The 26076-nt window shown below is 46.9% G+C and overlaps 1 protein-coding gene across 6 annotated transcripts in view; it reads left to right on the forward strand.

Annotated features, from left to right (window-relative positions):
• Ten-a (tenascin accessory) overlaps nt 1-26076 on the forward strand; it is a 1550399-nt gene that overhangs the window by 754742 nt on the left and 769581 nt on the right. For 3 of the 6 annotated variants that reach the window (XM_070084923.1, XM_070084927.1, XM_070084926.1), the window contains exon 1: nt 10583-10860. The exons of the other annotated variants lie outside the window; for them this stretch is intronic. In XM_070084923.1, coding sequence (XP_069941024.1) covers nt 10614-10860 — 247 coding nt within the window. In that variant the 5' untranslated portion in view covers nt 10583-10613. Of the gene's footprint in view, nt 1-10582; nt 10861-26076 lie in introns of those variants that run through there. 6 annotated transcript variants of the gene reach the window in all.

Consider the following 26076-nt stretch of genomic DNA (forward strand, 5'->3'; position numbering starts at 1 on the left):
TTGGGCGTGGTGTGGGTGTGAGGTAGTTGGGCGTGGTGTGGGTGTGAGGCAGTTGTGCGTGGTGTGGGTGTGAGGCAGTTGGGCGTGGTGTGGGCGTGAGGCAGTTGATCGTGGTGTGGGCGTGAGGCAGTTGGGCGTGCTGTGGGTGTGAGGCAGTTGGGCGTGGTGTGGGTGTGAGGCAGTTGGGCGTGGAGTGGGGGTGAGGCAGTAGGGCGTGGGGTGACCATGAGGCAGTTGGGTGTGGTGTGGGCGGGAGGCAGTTGGGCGTGGAGTGGTGAGGCAGTTGGGTGTGGTGTGGGGGTGAGGCAGTTGGGCGTGGTGTGGGGGTGAGGCAGTTGGGCGTGGTGTGAGCGTGAGGCAGTTGGGTGTGGCATGGGCGTGGAGTGGGTGTGAGGCAGTTGGGCGTGGTGTGGGTGTGAGGCAGTTGGGCGTTTTGTGGGGGTGAGGCAGTTGGGCGTGTTGTGGTGGTGAGGCAGATGGGCTTGGTGTGGGGGTGAGGCAGTTGGGCGTGGAGTGGGGGTGAGGCAATTGAGCGTGGTGTGAGCGTGAGGAAGCTGGGTGTGGTGTGGGCGTGAGGCAGTTGGGCGTGGTGTGGGTGTGAGGCAGTTGGGCGTGGTGTGGGTGTGAGGCAGATGGGCCTGGTGTGGGGGTGAGGCAGTTGGGCGTGGTGTGGGGGTGAGGCAGTTGGGCGTGGAGTGGGGGTGAGGCAGTTGGGCGTGGTGTGACCGTGAGGCAGTTGGGTGTGGTGTGGGCGTGAGGCAGTTGGGCGTGGTGTGGGTGTGAGGCAGTTGGGCGTGGTGAGGGGATGAGGCAGTTGGGCGTGGTTTGGTAGCGAGGCAGTTCGGCTTGGTGTGGTGGTGAGGCAGTTGGGCGTGGAGTGGGGTGAGGCAGTTGGGCGTCGTGTGAGCGTGAGGCACTTGGGCGTGGTGTGAGCGTGAGGCAGTTGGGAGTGGTGTGGGCGTGAGGCAGTTGTTCGTGGTGTGGGTGTGAGGCAGTTGGGCGTGGTGTGAGGGTGAGGCAGTTGTTCGTGGTGTGGGGTTGAGGCAGTTGGGCGTGGTGTGGGGGTGAGGCAGTTGGGCGTGGTGTGGGGATGAGGCAGTTGGGCGTGGAGTGGGGGTGAGGCAGTTGGGCGTGGTGTGGGCGTGAGGCAGTTGGGCGTGGTGTGGGCGTGAGGCAGTTGGGCGTGGTGTGGGCGTGAGGCAGTTGGGCGTGGTGTGGACGTGAGGCAGTTGGGCGTGGTGTGGACGTGAGGCAGTTGGGCGTGGTGTGGACGTGAGGCAGTTGGGCGTGGTGTGGGGGTGAGGCAGTTGGGCGTGGTGTGGGGGTAAGGCAGTTGGGCGTAGTGTGGGCGTGAGGCAGTTCGGTGTGGTGTGGGCGTGAGGCAGTTGGGTGTGGTGTGGAGGTGAGGAAGTTGGGCGTGGTGTGGGCGTGAGGCAGTTGGGCGTGGTGTGGGGGTGAGGCAGTTGGGTGTGATGTCGGGGTGAGGCAGTTGGGCGTGGTGTGGGGATGAGGTAATTGGGCGAGGTGTGGGGATGAGGCAGTTGGGCGTGGTGTGGGAGTGAGGCAGTTGGGCGTGATGTGGGCGTGAGGCAGTTGGGTGTGGTGTGGGCTTGAGCTAGTTGGGCGTGGTGTGGGCGTGAGGCAGTTGGGCGTGGTGGCGGGGGTGAGGCAGTTGGGCGTAGTGTGGGGGTGAGGCAGTTGGGCGTGGTGTGGGCGTGAGGCAGTTGGGTGGTGTTGGCGTGAAGTAGTTGGGTGTGGTGTGGGGGTGAGGCAGTTGGGCGTGGTGTGGGGGTGAGGCAGTTGGACGTGGTGTGGGGGTAAGGCAGTTGGGCGTGGTGTGGGGGTGAGGCAGTTGGGCGTGGTGTGGGGATTAAGCAGTTGGGCGTGGTGTGGGCGTGAGGCACTTGGGCGTGGTGTGGGCGTGAGGCAGTTGGTTGGTGTGGGCGTGAAGTAGTTGGGTGTGGTGTGGGGGTGAGGCAGTGGGGCGGGGTGTGAGGGTTAGGCAGTTGGGCGTGGTGTGGGGGTGAGGCAGTTGGGCGTGGAGTGGGGGAGAGGCAGTTGGGCGTGGTGTGGGCGTGAGGCAGTTGGGTGGTGTTGGCGTGAAGTAGTTGGGTGTGGTGTGGGGGTGAGGCAGTTGGGCGTGGTGTGGGGGTGAGGCAGTTGGGCGTTGTGGGAGTAAGGCAGTTGGGCGTGGTGTGGGGGTTAGGCAGTTGTGCGTGGTGTGGGCGTGAGGCAGTTGGGCGTGGTGTGGGCGTGAGGCAGTTGGGCGTGGTGTGGGCGTGAGGCAGTTTGGCGTGGAGTGGGGGTGAGGCAGTTGGGCGTGGAGTGGGGGTGAGCCAGTTGGGCGTGGTGTGGGGGTGAGGCAGTTGGGCGTGGTGTGGGGTTGAGGCAGATGGGCGTGGTGTGGGCGTGAGGCAGTTGGGCGTGGTGTGGTCGTGAGGCAGTTGGGTGGTGTGGGCGTGAGGCAGTTGGGCGTAGTGTGGGCGTGAGGCAGTTGGGCGTGGTGTGGGGGTAAGGCAGTTGGGCGTGGTGTGGTCGTGAGGCAGTTGGGCGTGGTGTGGTCGTGAGGCAGTTGGGCGTGGTGTGGGTGTGAGGCAGTTGAGCGTGGTGTGGGCGTGAGGGAGTTGAGCGTGGTGTGGGCGTGAGGGAGTTGGGCGTGGTGTGGGCGTGAGGCAGTTGGCGTTAGGCAGTTGGGCGTGAGGCAGTTGGGCGTGGTGTGGGGGTTAGGCAGTTTGGCGTGGTGTGGGTGTGAGGCAGTTGGGCGTGGTGTGGGGGTGAGACAGTTGGGCGTGGTGTGGGCGTGAGACAGTTGGGCTTGGTGTGGGCGTGAGGCAGTTGGGTGTTTACCTGGAGTTTAACTGGAGAGAGTTCCGGGGATCAACGCCCCCGCGGCCCGGTCTGTGACCAGGCCTCCTTTTGGATCAGAGCCTGATCAACCAGGCTGTTGCTGCTGGCTGCACGCAAACCAACGTACGAGCCACAGCCCGGCTGATCAGGAACTGACTTTAGGTGCTTGTCGTGAGACAGTGCCGTGAGCTTGACCTGGAGACTGCGGGGATCAACGCCCCCGCGGGGTCTGTGACCAGGTTGGATAGCCTGATCAACCAGGCTGTTGCTGCTGGCTGCACGCAAACCAACGTACGAGCCACAGCCCGGCTGATCAGGTGACTTTAGGTGCTTGTCCAGTGCCAGCTTGAAGACTGCCAGGGGTCTGTTGGTAATCTTATGTGTGCTTGGAGGCAGTTGAACAGTCTCGGGCCCCTGACACTTATTGTATGGTCTCTTAACGTGCTAGTGACACCCCTGCTTTTCATTGGGGGGATGGTGCATCGTCTGCCAAGTCTTTTGCTTTCGTAGTGAGTGATTTTCGTGTGCAAGTTCGGTACTAGTCCCTCTAGGATTTTCCAGGTGTATATAATCATGTATCTCTCCCTCCTGCGTTCCAGGGAATACAGGTTTAGGAACCCCAAGCGCTCCCAGTAATTGAGGTGTTTTATCTCCGTTATGCGCGCCGTGAAAGTTCTCTGTACATTTTCTAGGTCGGCAATTTCACCTGCCTTGAAAGGTGCTGTTAGTGTGCAGCAATATTCCAGCCTAGATAGACCAAGTGACCTGAAGAGTGTCATCATGGGCTTGGCCTCCCTAGTTTTGAAGGTTCTCATTATCCATCCTGTCATTTTTCTAGCAGATGCGATTGATACAATGTTATGGTCCTTGAAGGTGAGATCCTCCGACATGATCACTCCCAGGTCTTTGACGTTGGTGTTTCGCTCTATTTTGTGGCCAGAATTTGTTTTGTACTCTGATGAAGATTTAATTTCCTCATGTTTACCATATCTGAGTAATTGAAATTTCTCATCGTTGAACTTCATATTGTTTTCTGCAGCCCACTGAAAGATTTGGTTGATGTCCGCCTGGAGCTTTGCAGTGTCTTCAATGGAAGACACTGTCATGCAGATTCGGATGTCATCTGCAAAGGAAGACACGGTGCTGTGGCTGACATCCTTGTCTATGTCGGATATGAGGATGAGGAACAAGATGGGAGCGAGTACTGTGCCTTGTGGAACAGAGCTTTTCACCGTAGCTGCCTCGGACTTTACTCTGTTGACGACTACTCTCTGTGTTCTGTTAGTGAGGAAATTATAGATCCATCGACCGACTTTTCCTGTTATTCCTTTAGCACGGATTTTGTGCGCTATTACGCCATGGTCACACTTGTCGAAGGCTTTTGCAAAGTCTGTATATATTACATCTGCATTATTTTTGTCTTCTAGTGCATTTAGGACCTTGTCGTAGTGATCCAATAGTTGAGACAGACAGGGGCGACCTGTTCTAAACCCATGTTGCCCTGGGTTGTGTAACTGATGGGTTTCTAGATGGGTGGTGATCTTGCTTCTTAGGACCCTTTCAAAGATTTTTATGATATGCTATTGGTCTGTAGTTCTTTGCTGCTGCTTTACTGCCCCCTTTGTGGAGTGGGGCTATGTCTGTTGTTTTTAATAACTGTGGGACGACCCCCGTGTCCATGCTCCCTCTCCATAGGATGGAAAAGGCTCGTGATAGGGGCTTCTTGCAGTTCTTGATGAACACAGAGTTCCATGAGTCTGGCCCTGGGGCAGAGTGCATGGGCATGTCATTTATCGCCTGTTCGAAGTCATTTGGCGTCAGGATAACATCGGATAGGCTTGTGTTAATCAAATTTTGTGGCTCTCTCATAAAAAATTCATTTTGATCTTCGACTCTCAGTCTGGTTAGCGGCTTGCTAAAAACTGAGTCATATTGGGACTTGAGTAGCTCACTCATTTCCTTGCTGTCATCTGTGTAGGACCCATCTTGTTTAAGTAGGGGCCCAATACTGGACGTTGTTCTCGATTTTGATTTGGCATAGGAGAAGAAATACTTTGGGTTTCTTTCGATTTCATTTATGGCTTTTAGTTCTTCCCGCGATTCCTGACTCCTAAAGGATTCTTTTAGCTTAAGTTCGATGCTTGCTATTTCTCTGACCAGTGTCTCCCTACGCATTTCAGATATATTGACCTCTTTTAGCCGCTCTGTTATTCTTTTCCGTCGCCTGTAAAGGGAGCGCCTGTCTCTTTCTATTTTACATCTACTCCTCCTTTTTCTTAGAGGAATAAGCCTTGTGCATACATCGAGTGCCACCGAGTTAATCTGTTCTAGGCATAAGTTGGGGTCTGTGTTGCTTAGTATATCTTCCCAGCTTATATCGGTTAGGACTTGGTTTACTTGGTCCCACTTTATGTTTTTGTTATTTAAGTTGAATTTGGTGAATGCTCCCTCGTGACTAATCTCATTTTGTCAGTCTGGGGCTCCGCGCATACATGTCTGAACCTCAATTATGTTGTGATCTGAGTATATTGTTTTTGATATGGTGACATTTCTTATCAGATCATCATTGTTAGTGAAGATGAGGTCTAGTGTATTCTCCAGTCTAGTAGGCTCTATTATTTGCTGGTTTAAATTTAATTTTGTGCAGAGATTTAAAAGCTCGCGTGAGTGTGAGTTTTCATCAGAGCTGCCTCCTGGTGTTATTATTGCAACAATATTATTTGCTATATTCCTCCATTTTAGGTGCCTTAAGTTGAAATCCCCCAGGAGCAAGATGTTGGGTGCAGGAGCTGGAAGATTTTCCAGACAGTGGTCAATTTTTAACAGCTGTTCCTGGAATTGCTGGGATGTTGCATCCGGAGGCTTGTAGACTACCACAATGACTAGGTTTTGGTTCTCGACCTTTACTGCTAAAACTTCCACTACATCATTTGAGGCATTTAGCAGTTCTGTGCAAACAAGTGACTCTGCAATGTACAGGCCAACCCCCCCCTTTTGCCTGTTCACTCTGTCACATCTGTATATGTTGTAACCTGGGATCCATATTTCGTTGCCCAAGTGATCCTTTATGTGGGTCTCAGTGAAAGCCGCGAACATTGCCTTTGCCTCTGCAAGCAGTCCACGGATGAAAGGTATATTGTTGTTTGTTGCTGGCTTTAGACCCTGTATATTTGCAAAGAAGAATGTTATCGGACTGGTGGTATTGTTGGTACTTGGGGGGGATTTTTTTTCCGGCATTAGTATCTGTATCTGTTGGTTTGGAGTGGAGGCCATCGACTGTGGTTCCACTCCAGGAATGACTGGATTTGGTGTACGATTTCTGCCATTTCCTGCCAGTTTTTTTTCCTTCCTGGCACTAAAAAACCTCTCCCTCTTGAGTGGCTGTGGCTACCCAGGTTTTCCCATGGCCTGGATGTTTTGTATCTTTTTGTCCCCTTTAGATGGTATGCCTGGCAATTTAAGTTATAGCACAGTCTTTCCTGTACTGAAGAGGTACACAGTTCAGGGTGAAAAAGCTTACAGGAAGGGAGTTTGCATTTTCCTGTTGTCATATGGGCATGGCATTTTCTAGGGTGGTCATAGTTGCACGTCCCATCTGTTTTTCCAGATTTCCCATGCCAGCAGATACCGAGTGCACAGTATGTGCACAGGCTTGGTTTCCGTTTGCCTTGGGTTTCTGTGACTGTATTCCCTGTTGGTGCATGTTTCCCTGTCTTACTTCTATCCTCCCTAGCACCAACAATGGAGCTCCCACCAGTTGTTTTTGGTAATATATCCTCACTATTGCTAGTGGAGTCCTCTTGTTTGCTATTTCCTGCGGTATTTCTAGTTTGCAATATTGGTTTTATCTTATCTTTGACTACACTTGTTTCCCTACTATGGCTCCTGTCCCCTATGAGGTCATTTATACGTATTCCTTCCTGCGTATAATTCCCGACTACCTGGACAAAATCTCCAGCTTCACCATTACTGTCTCCCAGGACAGCATCTCCAGCTTCACCATTACTGTCTCCCAGGACAGCATCTCCAGCTTCACCATTACTGTCTCCCAGGACAGCACCTCCAGCTTCACCATTACTGTCTCCCAGGACAGCACCTCCAGCTTCACCATTACTGTCTCCCAGGACAGCACTATCAGCCCCACATTTACTGACTACCAGGGCATCATCTCCAGCCTTACAGTTTCTGACTACATGGCCAGTATCAAGGGCAGTACCATTCAGCCCAGACTTTTTATGTTCCCATCTGTTGTAGAAAGCTTCCAGGTTTTCTATGAAAGCAGCTTTGATGTTGACCTCTTTTAATACCCTTGTGATTTTAGTCCACAGATTTATCTCATTTGAGCATACCCAAAAACACTTCCCTGTTTTAATACTGCTTGTAGCTAGTTCTTGGATATCTGCACAAGGGGCGTGACACCAATTTCCACAAAAATGACATTTTATGCATGTGGAAGCCCGTTTGTTTGACTGACCACAGACTACACACAGCTTCATAATGATTTGAATGGTTGATTTACTGCAATTTTACTAGCAACCTCTTGAATATTCTATTAATAACCTCCTTAAATGAAGCTCTAGCTATTTGTATTTCTGTTTCTAACTGTTTTTGTATATTGGACAGCTTACCGTGCACGTTCCTGATATATATTTAATGTTTGTGTTTATAAGGGCGCCTACAACCCCATCCGTTTACAGTCTGCTTTATTGTCCAACGAAACCGTTTGAAACCAGTCAAGGGTTCGGACCAGTCAAGGGTTCGGACCAGTTGATCTGATCTGATCAGTGGGTCACTTATTTAAAACATACTGGTCGGTGATTTGAGCTAACACATGAAGGATCTACTGGAAATTATCTACCCGAGTAATATGTGATTTGATTGATACAAAAGTATAACTTGCGTGTTGAAGAGCCGGTGACTGCTGGCAACTCCTACAATGACGAACGGTCGACCTCAACCCTTGTTTATCAATCGCTGTATCTAGCTTTTCTATTTTTTTTCCGTCTCCACCACAATAAATGCTATATTATCACTATAGTTGACTGGTGCAAATTTTGGAGGAAGGACGCTTTTTCTGTAGTAATATTTGCTTCTGCTTGTGTATATTGCGACCGCTGGTAACTACAGGTTATATGAAATTCACAGTATACGTCTGGTATTTCAAGAAAAAAGAAATTAATGAAAGTCACTCCACTCCACTAAGTACCATTATAATACTGGTTAGTTGCTACTACAACACTGTATTCTGCTATTCACTGGTATCACTAGATTATATGCGAGTACACTAGCAGGCCAGGAAGATTATTAAAAACAGCTGACCTGTGGTAAGTTTCTGGCGACTTCTGGCACCTGCCTCTATAGGCTTATCACTTCATTTACAAATTCACCTGTTTTCAAATGACACTTTAGCCTTTATCATCAATATACTAGGGAGCCACTGTAGTATACACTATACACTATGTATACTCAATGTTTTCAGGGAGACTTTCTTTCCTCTGACACAAAGTTCAATTATTATTATTTTTTCACACGGGACACAGGCCTATGATTCCCCTCTGGCAGTAAACTCTGCTAGGTAGTGCACACTAATTCTCCTTTTTTGACTCAGTATATAATGTTTTCCGCCCAAGATTGGTTCCAGGCGCTAGAGGGATGTATCGTATAGGATTGATGACACAAATTAAAGTTCTAGCACGTAAGAGCGACCGTGAAAACACGAGAAAACCCGGAGCACAACGACGTGTGGTGTGGACTTGAGGCAGTTGGGCGTGGTGTGGGCGTGAGGCAGTTGGGTGTGGTGTGGGGGTGAGGCAGTTGGGCGTGGTGTGAGGGTGAGGCAGTTGGGCGTGGTGTGGGCGTGAGGCAGTTGGGTGTGGTGTGGGGGTGAGGCAGTTGGGTGTGGTGTGGGCGTGAGGCAGCTGGGCGTGGTGTGGGCGTGAGGCAGTTGGGTGTGGTGTGGACGTGAGGCAGTTGGGCGTGGTGTGGGCGTGAGGCAGTTGGGCGTGGTGTGGGCGTGAGGCAGTTGGGTGTGGTGTGGACGTGAGGCAGTTGGGCGTGGTGTGGGCGTGAGGCAGTTGGGTGTGGTGTGGGCGTGAGGCAGCTGGGCGTGGTTTGAGCGTGAGGCAGTTGTGTGTGGTGTGGGGGTGAGGCAGTTGGGTGTGGTTTGGGAGTGAGACAGTTGGGTGTGGTGTGGGCGTGAGGCAGCTGGGCGTGGTGTGGGCGTGAGGCATTTGGGTGTGGTGTGGGTGTGAGGCATTTGGGTGTGGTGTGGGCGTGAGGCATTTGGGCGTGGTGTGGGCGTGAGGCAGTTGGGTGTGGTGTGGGCGTGAGGCAGTTGGGCGTGGTGTGGGCGTGAGGCAGCTGGGCGTGGTGTGGGCGTGAGGCAGTTGGGTGTGGTGTGGGCGTGAGGCAGTTGGGCGTGGTGTGGGCGTGAGGCAGCTGGGCGTGGTGTGGGCGTGAGGCAGTTGGGTGTGGTGTGGGCGTGAGGCAGTTGGGCGTGGTGTGGGCGTGAGGCAGTTGGGTGTGGTGTGGACGTGAGGCAGTTGGGTGTGGTGTGGGCGTGAGGCAGTTGGGTGTGGTGTGGGCGTGAGGCAGTTAGGTGTGGTGTGGGCGTGAGGCAGTTGGGTGTGGTGTGGGCGTGAGGCAGTTAGGTGTGGTGTGGGCGTGAGGCAGTTGAGGCAGGGTGTGGTGTGGGCGTGAGGCAGTTAGGTGTGGTGTGGGCGTGAGGCAGTTGGGTGTGGTGTGGACTTGAGGCAGCTGGGCGTGGTGTGGGCGTGAGGCAGCTGGGCGTGGTGTGGGCGTGAGGCAGTTGTGTGTGGTATGGGGGTGAGGCAGCTGGGCGTGGTGTGGGCGTGAGGCAGCTGGGCGTGGTGTGGGCGTGAGGCAGTTAGGTGTGGGGTGGGCTTAATTAAAGTCACCTTCTCTTTTGTAAAGTAAGAAGGTAGTTTAATTCAAGAACTTTGAACTTTCTTCGTTTAGTGTTATTATTTATGCTATTCAGATATAGAATACCTGATTATATATATATATATATATATATATATATATATATATATATATATATATATATATATATATATATATATATAGTATGCATTTTCTACATTTGGCATGTATCATGCATACCTGTTAGGTATCCTTCAAACATAGTCTGTATCTCTCCATGCATGGTCTGCATCCCTGCATCCATGGTATGTATACCTTGTATACCTTATTCATGTATGTATCGTTGATACCTGGTATATATTCTTAGTATACTAGTGAACAACATATTGACGTGTTATCAGGATAACTAGATTTTATTGGTTCATTAATTTAACAGGTTACCGAGTATGTGAAGCGTTAGAACAAGAACACACGTAGTATAAGAACATATGTAGCATAAGCGAGAACACACGTAGTTGCGTAAGAGCACCCGTAGCGTAAGAGCACAAGTAGCATAAATGAGAGCAGCAGTAACATAAAAGCAGCAGTAGCAGCAGAAGTAGGCTAACAGCTTCCCGTTCCTTCCTTGTCCTTCAGGTGATCGCGGAAGTAACCGCTCGCGGGCCACCACTCCTCTCAGCCACGCCTCGGAACCCGAGCTGGCAGACCCGCCCACTCTTCACGACGCCGCCCACGCCCACACCAACCACGCCCATAACAATCTGTCCCACTACCGCGGGCAGTACGCCACGCCTTCCGCAGTTGGTGGGGGCGGTGGTGGAGGGGGAGGAGGAGGAGGCGGCGGCGGGGGTGGCGGTGGGGAGGGAAACACAGCCGCCGTCATGAACCAGCTGGGGACAGGCCACGGTCACTACTACCAGGAGATTCCACAGGGAGGCCTCCACTACGCCAACCACCTCGACGAGTACGACTCGCCCGTGCTAAAGGGAGGTCGTAAATTTCCCTCAGGGCGACGCATTCAGGCGGGAGGGTCGTCGCTCTCCTCATCAGACAACAACTCTGACACAACATACGCAGAGAGTGATATAAACTCCAGCCTGAGAGCCAAGATGGCAGCCCTCGATAATGGTGAGTCAGTATTAAATATTTTCATAATATATATATATATATATATATATATATATATATATATATATATATATATATATATATATATATATATATATGTATATATATATATATATATATATATATATATATATATATATATATATATATATATATATATATATATGTATATATATATGTATATATATATATATATATATATATATATATATATATATATATATGTATATATATATATATATATATATATATATATATATATATATATATATATATATATATATATATATATATATATATATATATATATAGTATGTCGTGCCAAATAGGTAAAATTGGTCAATTAGAAAGAACTCATTAAAAATTAAGTCCTTTCTAAAATTTTCTCTTATGCTTTTAAAAATATATATTTTTTTTAATTGATGCTAATGTGAAAATTAATAATTTTGTACCAACAGAACCTTAGAAAACTTACCTAACCTTATTATAACAAGCGCAATTTAATTTAGCCTAATCCAACAAAATATATTTTAGATAAGTTTACAGCAACTCAATAATAGACAAACACAGTGAAATATATTTTTTTCGATAGGTTCAGAATGATTTTTGCGAAATTATTGCATACGCAAATTTTCACTTGCCTTATTCGGCAAAAAGAGCGTTGCTATTTAAGCCAAAATCTCAAAATTTACCTATTCGGCACGATATATATATATATATATATATATATATATATATATATATATATATATATATATATATATATATATATATATATATATATATATATATATGCAAAACAACCACTCTGAAAAAATAGAGAAATTCCAAGCGCTTTCGTGACTACTCACATTATCAAGGAACTATGAAAGTAAAGCATCCAAGGAAGCTATATAAGGGGTCTGGCCAGCACCTCACTATCAGATCCCACAACGGGTGCTGGTCAGACCCCTTATATAGCTTCCTTGGATGCTTTACTTTCATGGTTCCTTGATAATGTGAGTAGTCACGAAAGCGCTTGGAATTTCTCTATTCTTTCAGAGTGGTTGTTTTGCATATTCTGAAATCACCTGTTTACTGTGATCTTATTGCATATATATATATATATATATATATATATATATATATATATATATATATATCTATATATATATATATATATATATCTGGGAAGAAACAAGTCATTTACATAGCAAGAGCTCCCAGGGTTCTCACAACACTTTAATTATACCATTAGGTGAACAATTTGCATACACAAGTTCGTCTCGGAATAAAATTTGGGGATCTTTATGTGACTCCAGCGAGAGTATGGCAGCGGGAAGCCTCTTCTCTGTGTCCCCCTTCCACTCCCACAGCAATCCCTGACCCCCACAAAACCACTTCACCACACAGCGTCCCTAGCTCTCCACTGCTTAACCATATCCAGTTAGTCCTGCATCCTCGTTATGTTTATTGGGGCATTATCTTTTTTTTTCCCTTCTCTTTCTCCTCGTTGTTTCTGATAGAGAGATTTCGTAAGTTTTTAATTAAGACAATTGGCACAGTGAGAAGATTTGGCTTTCTCCTATAAAAAAAGAAACTAAATTCAGCTTTGATTTATAATGTGGGGAAGGTGGGATATTGTGAGGAATATACTTTTGTTTTGCTGGATGTTCCATCTGCTGCTGTGATGTTCCATCCACTGCTGTGATGTTCCATCTACTGCTGTGATGTTCCATCTACTGATGTGATGTTCCATCTACTGCTGTGATGTTCCATCTATTGCTATGATGTTCCGTCTACTGCTGTGATGTTCCATCTACTGATGTGATGGTACATCATTATCATTATATACGTGAGGAAGCACGTAATCCTTAGAGCTACGCAGCACTAGAGTATACTAGGCAATAACATTTAATCTAAGAGGAGCGTAGCTCCAGCTCCTTCAGTCAAGAGCAGTTTGCTACCATCATGTGCGCCGCGAACTACCTATAACGTATCAGTATTGCCATTAGGTTACCCAAGGAGCTCCGAGCCTTTGCTGATTTCCATTCTAAGTGCAACTCATCAGTACTGGATGTCGGAGCTTTTACCAGCGAGAGTGAAGGACCTCGACGGTAATTAGCAACGGTACTTTAACATGTGATTGCATGAACAGTAATTACCCGCGAGGCAAATGTGACTTGAAAATATGGAGAGATAAACTGTGGTTTGTGGGAGTAGTTGTGATGTCTGTGTTTATTAGTTAAATGTTTAGTTATTGGTCTATGTTGGAAGTTGTTGAGGACTTGTTACTCCTTCCTTTTCCTCGAATGTTGTGAAAATGTAGTTGTATGTTTGTCTTGTAGAGCAAACGACACGTGTCAAGGTTTTCTCAGAGTGCACGGCACTAGCATGGAGCTCGCACGTAGTCAAGTATATTCAGAAACACGAGAAAATAAAAAGATTTGCAACTAGACTAGTCTCAGGACAAGGACAGAGTCAGCAGAGGACAACCAAAGCAGGGCACAGCAGCAAGCGCAAGAACACACAGAACCACCATCAGAACCCCACAGCCAAACAGGCTATCCTATCACAAATCACAATCCATACTTACAGCCCCCACTCCACAATATGCTGTAGAATCCCACAGCACACTACCAGGCCCCTACTCCCACAGAAAGAGGAAACTGAAGGTATGATACACCAACGCTGATGGAATAACTAATCAGTGGGAGGAGTGGCACGAAAGAATCAAAGAGGCATCACTGGACATCATAGCTCTCACCGTAACCAAGCTCACAGGAATGATAACAGAAGCCATCTTTCCAACGGGATATCAGATCCTGAGGAAAGACAGGGGAGGGGTGGAGGAATGACACTGTCCATGAAAAACCAATGGCATTTTGATGAGCTGGAGAGGAGAAGCAAGAGACTACATAATAGGAGCACTTAAGTCTGGAGGTCCCGGGGTCGTAATTGCAGTGATGTATAACCCACCACAGAACAGCAGGAGGCCAAGACAAGGGTATGATGAGAGTAACAGAGCTGACACACTGGCTGAAGTGGCCAAGGGCTCATGCGAGCAAGGCAAAGCTACTGATTGTGGGTGACTTCAATCACAAAGAAATTGACTGAGAGAACTTAGAACCACATGGGGGCCCAGAAACCTGGAGGACTAAGATGGTGGAAGTGGTACTGGAAAACCTCATGTACCAACATGTAAGGCACTGGACCAGTGACCACGTGGTTTTGAGCTTTGAATACTATTACGGAGTACTGTAAAAAAATATTTATGTAAAATAACGCTCCATATATAATATCACTTTCATTTTCCGTGTAGTATACTGAAAGTGGACGTGTATTATTCCCTAAGAGTGAACGCGTTTTATCCCAGTCAGCTCTTTACTTTTATGTCATGTATTGAAAATGCATGAACGTAGGTGTTTGGCCAGCACAGCGTTGTAATGGTGCATTTTCCTGTTGCAGAGTACAGTTATAATGCATGACTGTGACTCTTGGCGTAAAACCTGATCACTTTTACGTTAAACGAGTGTCACACGACTGTAGATTAGCAGTGCTCATTGTAGAGTTAAGTTTTCAGTAAATTGCAGCATAATATAGCTTGATGCAGTTTTCTTATTTTTTTTTGTGGGGGGGGGGGGTGGAGGGGGGATAAGTTTGTGTTTACCAGACCTAAGGGGCATTTCCTTTTTTTTTTTTTTTTTTTTTTTTTTTTTTTTTTTTTGCCTTCACTAGTTGCACCCGACTAGGTTCACCTAGCTAGTGAGACCTTTGGTCTTGGGAAGGGATATTACGGAATACTGTAAAAAAAAATATTTATATAAAATAACGGTCCATATGTAATATTATTTTGCGTGTAGTATACTGAAAGTGGACGTGTATTATTTCCTGAGAGCGAACGTGTTTTATTCCTGTCAGTTAGGCAGTGGCCAGGACAGGAGCAGATGAGAGGTGTGTTTAGGTCAGTACGAGTCGGGTGGTGACGGGGGTAAAGTCATTATGTTTGGGCGGTAGTTTGAGTAGGTAATTTTGGTAATTTTTTTTAGTGTATACTGTAGGTGTTTGTGTTTAAGTGCTCTCAAGTTTATTTGTAAGGCCCTAGTATGCAGAGGCCTGTTTATGCGAGAGTACTGTATGGTGTTTTGCCTGCTGGTAATTAGTCTCCCTGATGATTTATTTTGTTTAACTTATTAGTAGCAGTGTGCTAGTGAGCTAATGTGAACTGCAGTGTGATGGTTTTTGTAGTAGTTATAAGTTGTAAATAAGTTACTATTATTAATATAGATATATTTTTATATAGGTGAGTTTTTGTCCTTCCTAATAATAATTAATATTGTTTAATATATGAGTACATGGTGGCCCAAGGTTTGCTGTGTTTTTCAGAATAATTTTATAACTCCTAGACAGCAGTGTGAGCAGCCTTTAGGAGCCAGGAACATTTTATTAAAGTTACGACATCAAAGTAGTAACAAATGCATAGTTACAAGTGGAGAGGGAAGCAGGAAGGGCAGAACGAACGAAGCCAAACTACATGAAAAGGGACTAAGAGGCATGAAGAATTTCCTGCACGAGGTTCAGTGGGACAGCACTGACAGGAAAGTCAGTAAATGAGATGATGGAATATGTGACAACAATAGGCAAGGAATCTGAGGAGTATTTCTTCAGTCACAGAGTTGTCAGGAAGTGGAATAGTCTGGGAAGTGATGTAGTGAAGACAGGATCTTTACATAGCTTTAAGAAGAGGTATGATAAAGCTCATGGAGAGGAAGTGACCTAGTAGCGGCCAGTGAAGAGGCGGGGCCAGGAGCTGTGAATCGACTCCTGCAACCACAGCTAGGTGAGTATACACACACACACACACACATACACAAACACTGGTGCCCCGACGCTGAGTTGAACCGCCCAGAGATGTGTTTAATTTGCATGTGTTTAACATACGTCAATAGGGGTAAAAGGGGCCATTTCAATCTTCCTTTTTGTACCTGCTCGTGTTTTTTTCCAAGGGTAGAGCCCCCAAGGGAGGTGTTTATTTTAAAAGGGAGCTAAGCCGGTTTGTTTCAGGGGGATTTAGTGGATTTTTTGGAAGGGAATCAATGTTTTTTATTTGGAGGGGAAAAGAGGAAAAGGGATTTATCGTATTCTCTATGCTAATTTAGTTTGTTTTCTGCTTGCTTCTAAATTATAGATAAACAAAGATATATATATATATATATATATATATATATATATATATATATATATATATATATATATATATATATATATATATATATATATATATATATATATATATATATATATATATATACATATATATATATATATATATATATATATATATATATATATATATATATATATATATATATATATATGAGAGAGAGAGAGGCATATTTTCTTCTAGGTACACTTATTTGCACCATTTGAATGGGGTATTTCATGATGCCTATACATTATACCGCAATATTTTAGTATGCCCATAAGCATTACGTCTCATGCTGGAACTGGGATCCGAATCTATTTGATGTCTCAAGAATTCTTAGCGAGGAAGCCCTGCTCCTCTACACCATCGATTCCCTACAAGGATTGAATCAATGACTGTACTCGTCATAGGTTACTTCAAACCCAGGAGTCACCTGCGGCGTCCAGGGAAAGTTAGGAACAGTTTAAACGTGTGTTTTATTGGCATCTCTCGTGTGTTTGTTCATGTTTGTATGTCTCTCATGTAACTTTATGGTTGTATGTCTCTCATGTCAGTTTCTGTTTGTTTCATCTCTCATGTTTACATGACTCGTATGTTTCAAATGTTTGGTTAATGTTTGTTATTAACGCTTTTGCAGTCTGTTTTTAACTTTCAGTGTTTATAAGTAATATGATGTATTGAGTTTTTCTTAATAATAAATATTTGTATCACAACGATACAGTCCCAAAGTTTGGAAAATATTTACTTAAACCTTGAGACATACTAAAAATAAAAATTCTCTCGCTAAATTAATAAAATATTTGCCTGAAGTTTGCCAGATACTTAAAAATACTTTCACAAAGTTAGGAAAATAGCCAGCTCAAGTTTTGGAAAACAGAAATATTCTCTCAGGCTTCGGCAACAACTTTAATGCTCTCACTGTCTCTCAAGAGAAGATACCAAAAAAAAAAATTAATTCAAAGACAAGGGAAGCATAGCGTTTGCTCGGCTGCTTCCATTCATCACCCGGAGCATTCACCTGAAGGATACACCACCAGCACCACCAGAAGCAGCAACGCTGCCAACAAAAGCAGCAGCACCGCCAGCAGAATGAGCACTGCTAGCATCACGGTGATTAAAACTGGAACCCTGAGATGAGGTTTCAGTTGCCTGATGGTGTGTGTGTGTGTGTGTGTACTCACCTATTTGTACTCACCTACTTGTGGTTGCAGGGGTCGAGTCACAGCTCCTGGCCCCGCCTCTTCGCTGATTGCTACTAGGTCCTCTCTCTCCCTGCCCCATGAGCTCTATCATACCTCGCCTTAAAACTATGTATGGTTCCTGTGTGTGTGTGTGTGTGTGTGTGTGTGTGTGTGTGTGTGTGTGTGTGTGTGTGTGTGTGTGTGTGTGTGTGTGTGTATGTGTGTATGCGTGTGTGTATGTGTAACTGGGAAGGGGTAGAGAGACATGGAAAAAGCGAACAGGAAAGGGAAAATGGAGTTAGTAAAAAGAGATGGAGAGAGATTGAATGATTTGGGCACGTGTGAAGGAGGAGAAAGGGAACTTTTACAGAGAAATGGAAAAATGGAGAGAATTTTGAGAGTTTAAGATGTATAATAAGACCGTTAAGAGAGTAGTACAGAGGAGTAATACCTTTAGAAGGTATACAGAGAGAATAAAATTCTAAGTAGAGAGTTGAAAAGGAAAATTCGACCTTAAGGAGAGAAGGGTAGCAGGAAATAAGACCTCGAGAAGAAAAGTGTATGGGAAAGTAGAATTTTGAAGGAGGTGAAGAAAGAGTATAACTTTTAGGAGTGAGAGAAAAGTGTATCAGAGGGTAGGCTTTTAGGAGGGAAGAGAAGAGGGAGAGTAGGATCTTAAGGGAGGTGAAGGGGTAGAGTAGACTTCGTGGTGAGAGAGGTAGGAGGGGAAGGAGTAGAGCCTAAAGGATAAAAGTGTTGAGTAAGGAAGGAAAAAGGAGCCAATGCCTGGAGGTTAATGCCTGAGAGAGTCGTCCACTGAACCATGTACCAGACTTAAGGTAAACGAGGTAAATATTGTCTATCACGACTGGTAAAGAAGTGGGCAAGAAGGGGTGATAAATAAGGAGTATACCTCAAGACAAATGAGACAGGAGGCGTGGTCTCTGCTCGGCGTGTGCTGATATAGGGAATAAAGAAGACCTGGGAAGAGGGAGAGGTGCAAGAAGAGGAGCAGGAGGCAAATGATTAGGAAGTGGAAAGACTTTGAATGTCTAGAAAAGAAGGGACAGTAAGGGAGAAGAGGGAAAGAGTTGGAAGAAAGAAGAGAACGAGGAGGAAGAGTAGGTCGAGCAATCATCAACGAAATGTTGCCTTCGAGAATAAAATAACACAGGTGTGAGGAAGGGAGAAAGAGAGAAGAAAGAGAGGGACAGAGAAGAGATGGCGTTGGCGTTGAAAGTCAAGTGGTTTCCACGCGCTAAGTGTCAGGAAATGGGGGAGGACCTCCAGCTGGTGATGGTAATGTGCGTTGTCCCTCCCAGCGCAATTGGAACCCTACTATCAATTAACCAACTTGACAGGTAATTAGGGGAGGCGCAGGAGAGCTTTAGCATTTTTTCTTGAAGTAGCTTTGTCTGAGACAGACTGGGGGATTTACTGTCATGACGATAATCCCTCTCATTTCTCTTCCCCCATTCTCTCTCTCTCTTCTCCCCATCCCTCTCTTATATCCCCTTCTTCCCACCCCTCTATCTCTTCCTCCCCTCATCCCTCTCTCCATGTCCCCCCTCTTCGTCAATTCTTGCAACTTCCCTCCCTCTCACCTTCTCCTGAGAGAGAGAGAGAGAGAGAGAGAGAGAGAGGCAAATGGTTGTTATTCCTGAGGCGTTGACATGAGTGGCTGGAGGAGATGAATGACAATCAAGGCGTGACTGCTCCACCATTCCTTCATGCCTTAGACTCATAGGCTATTACAGGCACTTCCAGGCTTTGCCAGGCTTTTCCATGCTCTTTCAGGGTTTTCCAGATACTTCCAGGCTTTTTCAGACACTTCCAAGCCCATTCAGGCACTTCCAGTGTCTTCCATACACTTCCATACTCATTCAAGCACTCCCAGTGTCTTCCAGACACTCCTAGACTCTTAGACACATGTAAGCTTTCTCATACGTGTCTCTCACAGACTTCCAAGTTCTCCCAGACACTCCCAAGCACTCACAGGCTCTCTCAGACACTCCCAGGCACTCCTAGTCTCTCCCAGGCACTCTCAGACACTTTCATGCACTGGGCCACCTGATGAGGTAATTAGAGGGGAAACCTTTGAGGTGCATTGTGGTTGCTAAAGGAGGAGGAGGAGGAAGAGAAGAAGAGGAATAGGAAGAAGAAAAGGGGTTGAAAGAGGAAAGAGGAGCGGAAAGATGAGCGACAGGAAGCAGAGCAGCAGGGATTAGAAGAGCAGGAAGTGGAAGTGGAGGAAAAAGAAGACAATGAAGAATACGAAACAGCGAAGAAAGCAAAAAAAGACAGCGGTGGAAAAATGGGATGAAAAAAATTGAATTGGAAAGGAAATGAGAAAAAAAGAGGAAATGAGGAAAAAGAGGAAAGAAAGGAAAGTTATGGTTTATTATTATTATTATTATTATTATTATTATTATTATTATTATTATTATTATTATTATTATTATTTGTATTATTTATTATATAATTATTACTAATAATATTATATGAAGCGCCAAACCCCTGAGGGTCATGCAGCACCTGGGCAGTTAATCGGGTTCTATCAAAAGCACTTCACCGGAGCTGCCGATGTTCGAAACGTGCAGCCTCCAGCTTCCTCCTTATCTCGCATCTTTAAAAGATATAACTTGTTAATATGAATCCAATGCAGCAGCATTTTTGCATTGCTGAAACCATAAAAAGGAAGGGGCGAAACGTCGTCTAATGGATAATGCTACGTGTTTTACACTCGTAGTTTGTCGTCACAAGTTGCTCATTACAAGCATTATTTTGAGCATTAAAATGGCTTTTAAAACGAAGAGAAGTAAACACAGTGAAGCTTTATTAAAGCGACGTTTCGCCCGGTGAGAGCTTACTCAGGTTACCTTCATGAGCTTAATAAAGTTGTCACTAAGTGAAACTTGATATGTTACTTAGTGAAACTGGATCAATCTTGGAGTGAAACTTGATATTCTTCCCTGAGCGAAACCTGTTAATTAAATCTCTCAGTGTGCGAAACGATGTATTTGCGATTTACTTATTTTCGTCTTATTTTTTTTAACTCCAATGAATTTAAGGTCAAGACCACTTTCAGTTGAGTAAAGAGGAATGGATCTCGATGCCTGTGAACGGCTCATAATCCAAGGGATTGGAGGTACCCTCCTTTCCGATCTAACCCTATTACCTCCTATTTACAAACAGCTTGTGACTTTTGGGTCACGCAGTGTCTAATGAATATACAGATTAGAGTAAAAAATCCCGTGTCAGTGTGTGTGTGAGAGAGGGTGAGAATGAGAGAGAGAGAGAGAGAGAGAGAGAGAGAGAGAGAGAGAGAGGAGGGGGGACTCAACCATCCCAACATACTGCAGTGAGTTTGTCGTCCCAGAATTTGTATTCCCTCCGTCAGGTTGTGGAGCCTCGCAGGTGATGTGTCTCTTTGTCCTCTTTTTCTTTTTTTTTGGTGCCTCCTCCACCCGTCCCTCCCTCCACCCGTCCCTCCCTCCACCCGTCCCTCTCTCCACCCATCCCTCCCTCCACCCGTCCCTCTCTCCACCCATCCCTCCCTCCACCCGTCCCTCTCTCCACCTGTCCTCCCTCCACCCGTCCCTCTCTCCACCTGTCCTCCCTCCACCCGTCCCTCTCCGCCTGTCCTCCCTCCACCCGTCCCTCTCTCCACCTGTCCTCCCTCCACCCGTCCCTCTCTCCACCTGTCCTCCCTCCACCCGTCCCTCTCCGCCTGTCCTCCCTCCACCCGTCCCTCTCTCCACCTGTCCTCCCTCCACCCGTCCCTCTCTCCACCTGTCCTCCCTCCACCCGTCCCTCTCCGCCTGTCCTCCCTCCACCCGTCCCTCTCTCCACCTGTCCTCCCTCCACCCGTCTCTCCGCCTGTCCTCTCTCCACCCGTCCCTCTCTCCACCTGTCCTCCCTCCACCCGTCCCTCTCTCCGCCTCTCCTCTCCACCCGTCCCTCTCTCCGCCTGTCCTCTCTCCACCCGTCCCTGTCTCCCCCTGCCCTCACTCCACCCGTCCCTCTCTCCACCTGTCCTCCCTCCACCCGTCCCTCTCTCCACCTGCCCTCACTCCACCCGTCCCTCTCTCCACCTGCCCTCCCTCCACCCGTCCCTCTATCCACCTGTCCTCCCTCCACCCGTCCCTCCCTCCACCCGTCCCTCTCTCCACCCATCCCTCCCTCCACCCGTCCCTCTCTCCACCTGTCCTCCCTCCACCCGTCCCTCTCCGCCAGTCCTCCCTCCACCCGTCCCTCTCTCCACCTGTCCTCCCTCCACCCGTCTCTCCGCCTGTCCTCTTTCCACCCGTCCCTCTCTCCACCTGTCCTCCCTCCACCCGTCCCTCTCTCCGCCTCTCCTCTCTCCGCCCGTCCCTCTCTCCGCCTCTCCTCTCCACCCGTCCCTCTCTCCGCCTGTCCTCTCTCCACCCGTCCCTTTCTCCACCTGCCCTCCCTCCACCCGTCCCTCTCTCCACCTGTCCTCCCTCCACCCGTCCCTCTCTCCACCTGCCCTCACTCCACCCGTCCCTCTCTCCACCTGCCCTCCCTCCACCCGTCCCTCTATCCACCGGACCTCCCTCCACCCGTCCCTCTCTCCACCCATCCCTCCCTCCACCCGTCCCTCTCTCCACCTGTCCTCCCTCCACCCGTCCCTCTCTCCGCCTCTCCTCTCTCCGCCCGTCCCTCTCTCCGCCTCTCCTCTCCACCCGTCCCTCTCTCCGCCTGTCCTCTCTCCACCCGTCCCTTTCTCCACCTGCCCTCCCTCCACCCGTCCCTCTCTCCACCTGTCCTCCCTCCACCCGTCCCTCTCTCCACCTGCCCTCACTCCACCCGTCCCTCTCTCCACCTGCCCTCCCTCCACCCGTCCCTCTATCCACCTGTCCTCCCACCACCCGTCCCTCTCTCCACCCATCCCTCCCTCCACCCGTCCCTCTCTCCACCTGTCCTCCCTCCACCCGTCCCTCTCCGCCTGTCCTCCCTCCACCCGTCCCTCTCTCCACCTGTCCTCCCTCCACCCGTCTCTCCGCCTGTCCTCTCTCCACCGGTCCCTCTCTCCACCTGTCCTCCCTCCACCCGTCCCTCTCTCCGCCTCTCCTCTCTCCACCCGTCCCTCTCTCCGCCTGTCCTCTCTCCACCCGTCCCTTTCTCCACCTGCCCTCCCTCCACCCGTCCCTCTCTCCACCTGCCCTCCCTCCACCCGTCCCTCTCTCCACCTGTCCTCCCTCCACCCGTCCCTCTCTCCACCTGTCCTCCCTCCACCCGTCCCTCTCTCCGCCTGTCCTCTCTCCACCCGTCCCTCCCTTTCGTCCGCCGATCCCTAAATCCAGCCTTCATTCTGTGTTCCCCACCTTCCACATTTCCTTTCCTATCCTGTCTGCACCACCTCTCACCCTTCTTCCCTCCAAATGCCCCTGTACCCTTCCTCCAAATACCCTTGCACCCTTCCTCCAAATACCCCTGCTTCCTTCCTGCAAATACCTCGCGTTTCTCTCACCGTTCTTTAGCCCCTCCTCCTGGAAGTAATGTTTTATTGCTAATTCTAGAACTGTTAGCATCACCGCTACGGCTACTAGCGACTAGTACTATTATGCCCTGGTTGTTTTATTGTTTCCTGATAGTTTCCGAGGTAGTTTCCAGGTGCTACACACAGTTCTGAGGTAGATGTGGAGTGTTACACACAGTTCTGAGGTAGTTGTCGAGTGTTACAGTTCTGAGGTAGTTGTCGAGTGTTACACAGTTCTGAGGTAGTTGTCGAGTGTTACACACAGTTCTGAGGTATTTGTCGAGTGTTACACACAGTTCTGAGGTAGTTGTCGAGTGTTACACACAGTTCTGAGGTAGTTGTCGAGTGTTACACACAGTTCTGAGGTAGTTGTCGAGTGTTACACACAGTTCTTAGGTAGTTGTCGAGTGTTACACACAGTTCTGAGGTAGTTGTCGAGTGTTACACACAGTTCTTAGGTAGTTGTCGAGTGTTACACACAGTTCTTAGGTAGTTGTCGAGTGTTACACACAGTTCTTAGGTAGTTGTCGAGTGTTACACACAGTTCTGAGGTAGTTGTCGAGTGTTACACACAGTTCTGAGGTAGTTGTCGATTGTTACACAGTTCTGAAGTAGTTGTCGAGTGTTACACACAGTTCTGAGGTAGTTGTCGAGTATTACACACAGTTCTGAGGTAGTTGTCGAGTATTACACACAGTTCTGAGGTAGTTGTCGAGTGTTACACACAGTTCTGAGGTAGTTGTCGATTGTTACACAGTTCTGAGGTAGTTGTCGAGTGTTACACACAGTTCTGAGGTAGTTGTCGAGTATTACACACAGTTCTGAGGTAGTTGTCGAGTATTACACACAGTTCTGAGGTAGTTGTCGAGTATTACACACAGTTCTGAGGTAGTTGTCGAGTATTACACACAGTTCTGAGGTAGTTGTCGAGTATTACACACAGTTCTGAGGTAGTTGTCGAGTATTGCGCACAGTTCTGAGGTAGTTGTCGAGTGTTACACACAGTTCTGAGGTAGTTGTCGAGTGTTACACACAGTTCTGAGGTAGTTGTCGAGTGTTACACACAGTTCTGAGGTAGTTGTCGAGTGTTACACAGTTTTGAGGTAGTTGTCGAGTGTTACACAGTTTTGAGGTAGTTGTCGAGTGTTACACACAGTTCTGAGGTAGTTGTCGAGTGTTACACAGTTTTGAGGTAGTTGTCGAGTGTTACACACAATTCTGAGGTAGTTGTCGAGTGTTACACAGTTTTGAGGTAGTTGTCGAGTGTTACACACAGTTCTGAGGTAGTTGTCGAGTATTACACACAGTTCTGAGGTAGTTGTCGAGTATTACACACAGTTCTGAGGTAGTTGTCGAGTATTGCGCACAGTTCTGAGGTAGTTGTCGATTGTTACACAGTTCTGAGGTAGTTGTCGAGTGTTACACACAGTTCTGAGGTAGTTGTCGAGTATTACACACAGTTCTGAGGTAGTTGTCGAGTATTGCGCACAGTTCTGAGGTAGTTGTCGAGTGTTACACACAGTTCTGAGGTAGTTGTCGAGTGTTACACAGTTTTGAGGTAGTTGTCGAGTGTTACACGCAGTTCTGAGGTAGTTGTCGAGTGTTACACAGTTCTGAGGTAGTTGTCGAGTGTTACACACAGTTCTGAGGTAGTTGTCGAGTGTTACACGCAGTTCTGAGGTAGTTGTCGACTGTTACACACAGTTCTGAGGTAGTTGTCGAGTGTTACACACATTAGCATGTTTCTTCCATGTCACAGGAAGATATGTTTTATGGTATGCAAGCCTTCCGCGGTACAGAATGGTTTCTGTCTTTGATTTTCATGTCTGGATCATTGTGCTAGGACGGTGATGGTCTTGCTCTCACGTCAGCTACTTGTGACGCCAGGCGCCACATGTACCAGGAAGCAACAAGTTGTACCTCGTAACTGTTTACTATTTTTCAGCTCGTCCTCTTAATCCTCATAAGCACCTTAAGTGAATTTCTCGCATGCAAATTACAACAAATTTCTAAGTTAGATAAGGTTAGGTTAGGTTATGTTAGGTAAGAATAGGTTGGGATAGTTAGGTTAGGTAAAGTAAGGTAAGGTTAGGTTAGATTAGGGTAGGTTAGGACAAATTCTACCTTTCACTTTTTAAGGTCTTTCATCAGTCTTCCGTTTGACTGTCTTGAGAATCGTCAAAGGATATCTATGATTAACAGGATGGACTACATTTTTTTTTTGTTTACACATTACCCGGATATTTTTAAGATTTAGCTCACTTAGGACAGTTACATTTATTTTTTTTACTTGTGGTTAATTATTTTAAGAAAGAAATAGTTGACATGTGGAAAAGGACAGTCCCACTTGGCCAGACCTTCCCTACTGTCAGCTGAGGGATAACAGGTTATTCATATGACCAAATTGGCTCATTTCCTTAAAGCTGTTTAATTATAAGACTGTACTATCATCGAGTCCATTGATCACAGCTAGTATACGGTAACTTCTTGAAAATAACATTTGCGAAGTGCTTATCCAGTTGATTCATAAATGATGATATTTTTGGCACTAATAAGGTCAGGCAGTTTAGCCCAGTGATTTACAGATCAGTAAAATTGTTTATTCAGATTCGTGTTGCCGCACCTACCTCGAAGTTTTATCCCAGGCTTTTGAGTTATTGGCTGATTTTGAATTTCAAGTAATTTGTTGCTTTTTTTTAACGATTCGAAATCGTTCCATAACTTAAGAATTTAATTTTTTTTTATTTGCATTCTATATTTCCAAAGAGAAAGAATATATTTAATGTTTGTTTTTGAGGTACCTTCAAAGATCGTGAATGCACGAATTTACCTGATCTTCTAGTCTATCTTAATCTTCCGTTTAATTTGGGGACTAAAAATGCCCTTTATAATTAAGATGATGTCTCAGAGTGTCATTATAGGAGCTCCAAATTTCTAGCTGCGCAACCTGTAATTGGGTTGAATTTTGCTGCTGCACCGCTAGACGTTGTTTGGTATACTTTGGTTAGGTGATCATGACGGTTCGTGGCGGTGTATAACCGTTACGGGTTTAGCACTCTTCTTGTGAACGCAGCAACACGTGCAACCAACAGCATCAGCAACAGCACTAACAACTGAACACCAAGACAACAACACTAACAATACTTAACAAAAACAACAGAAAACAGAAAATGAAAGCTGTGAGTGGATGTAAAAGTCAATCTTTCTCTCTCTCTCTCTCTCTCTCTCTCTCTCTCGTAACAAACACTGCCTCTCCTTGTATATATTTCCTGTTCTCTCTCTCTCTCTCTCTCTCTCTCTCTCTCTCGTAACAAACACTGCCTCTCCTTGTATATATTTCCTGTTCT

This window comes from Cherax quadricarinatus, chromosome 14 (genome assembly GCF_038502225.1).
Source record: "Cherax quadricarinatus isolate ZL_2023a chromosome 14, ASM3850222v1, whole genome shotgun sequence".
Taxonomy (NCBI): domain Eukaryota; kingdom Metazoa; phylum Arthropoda; class Malacostraca; order Decapoda; family Parastacidae; genus Cherax; species Cherax quadricarinatus.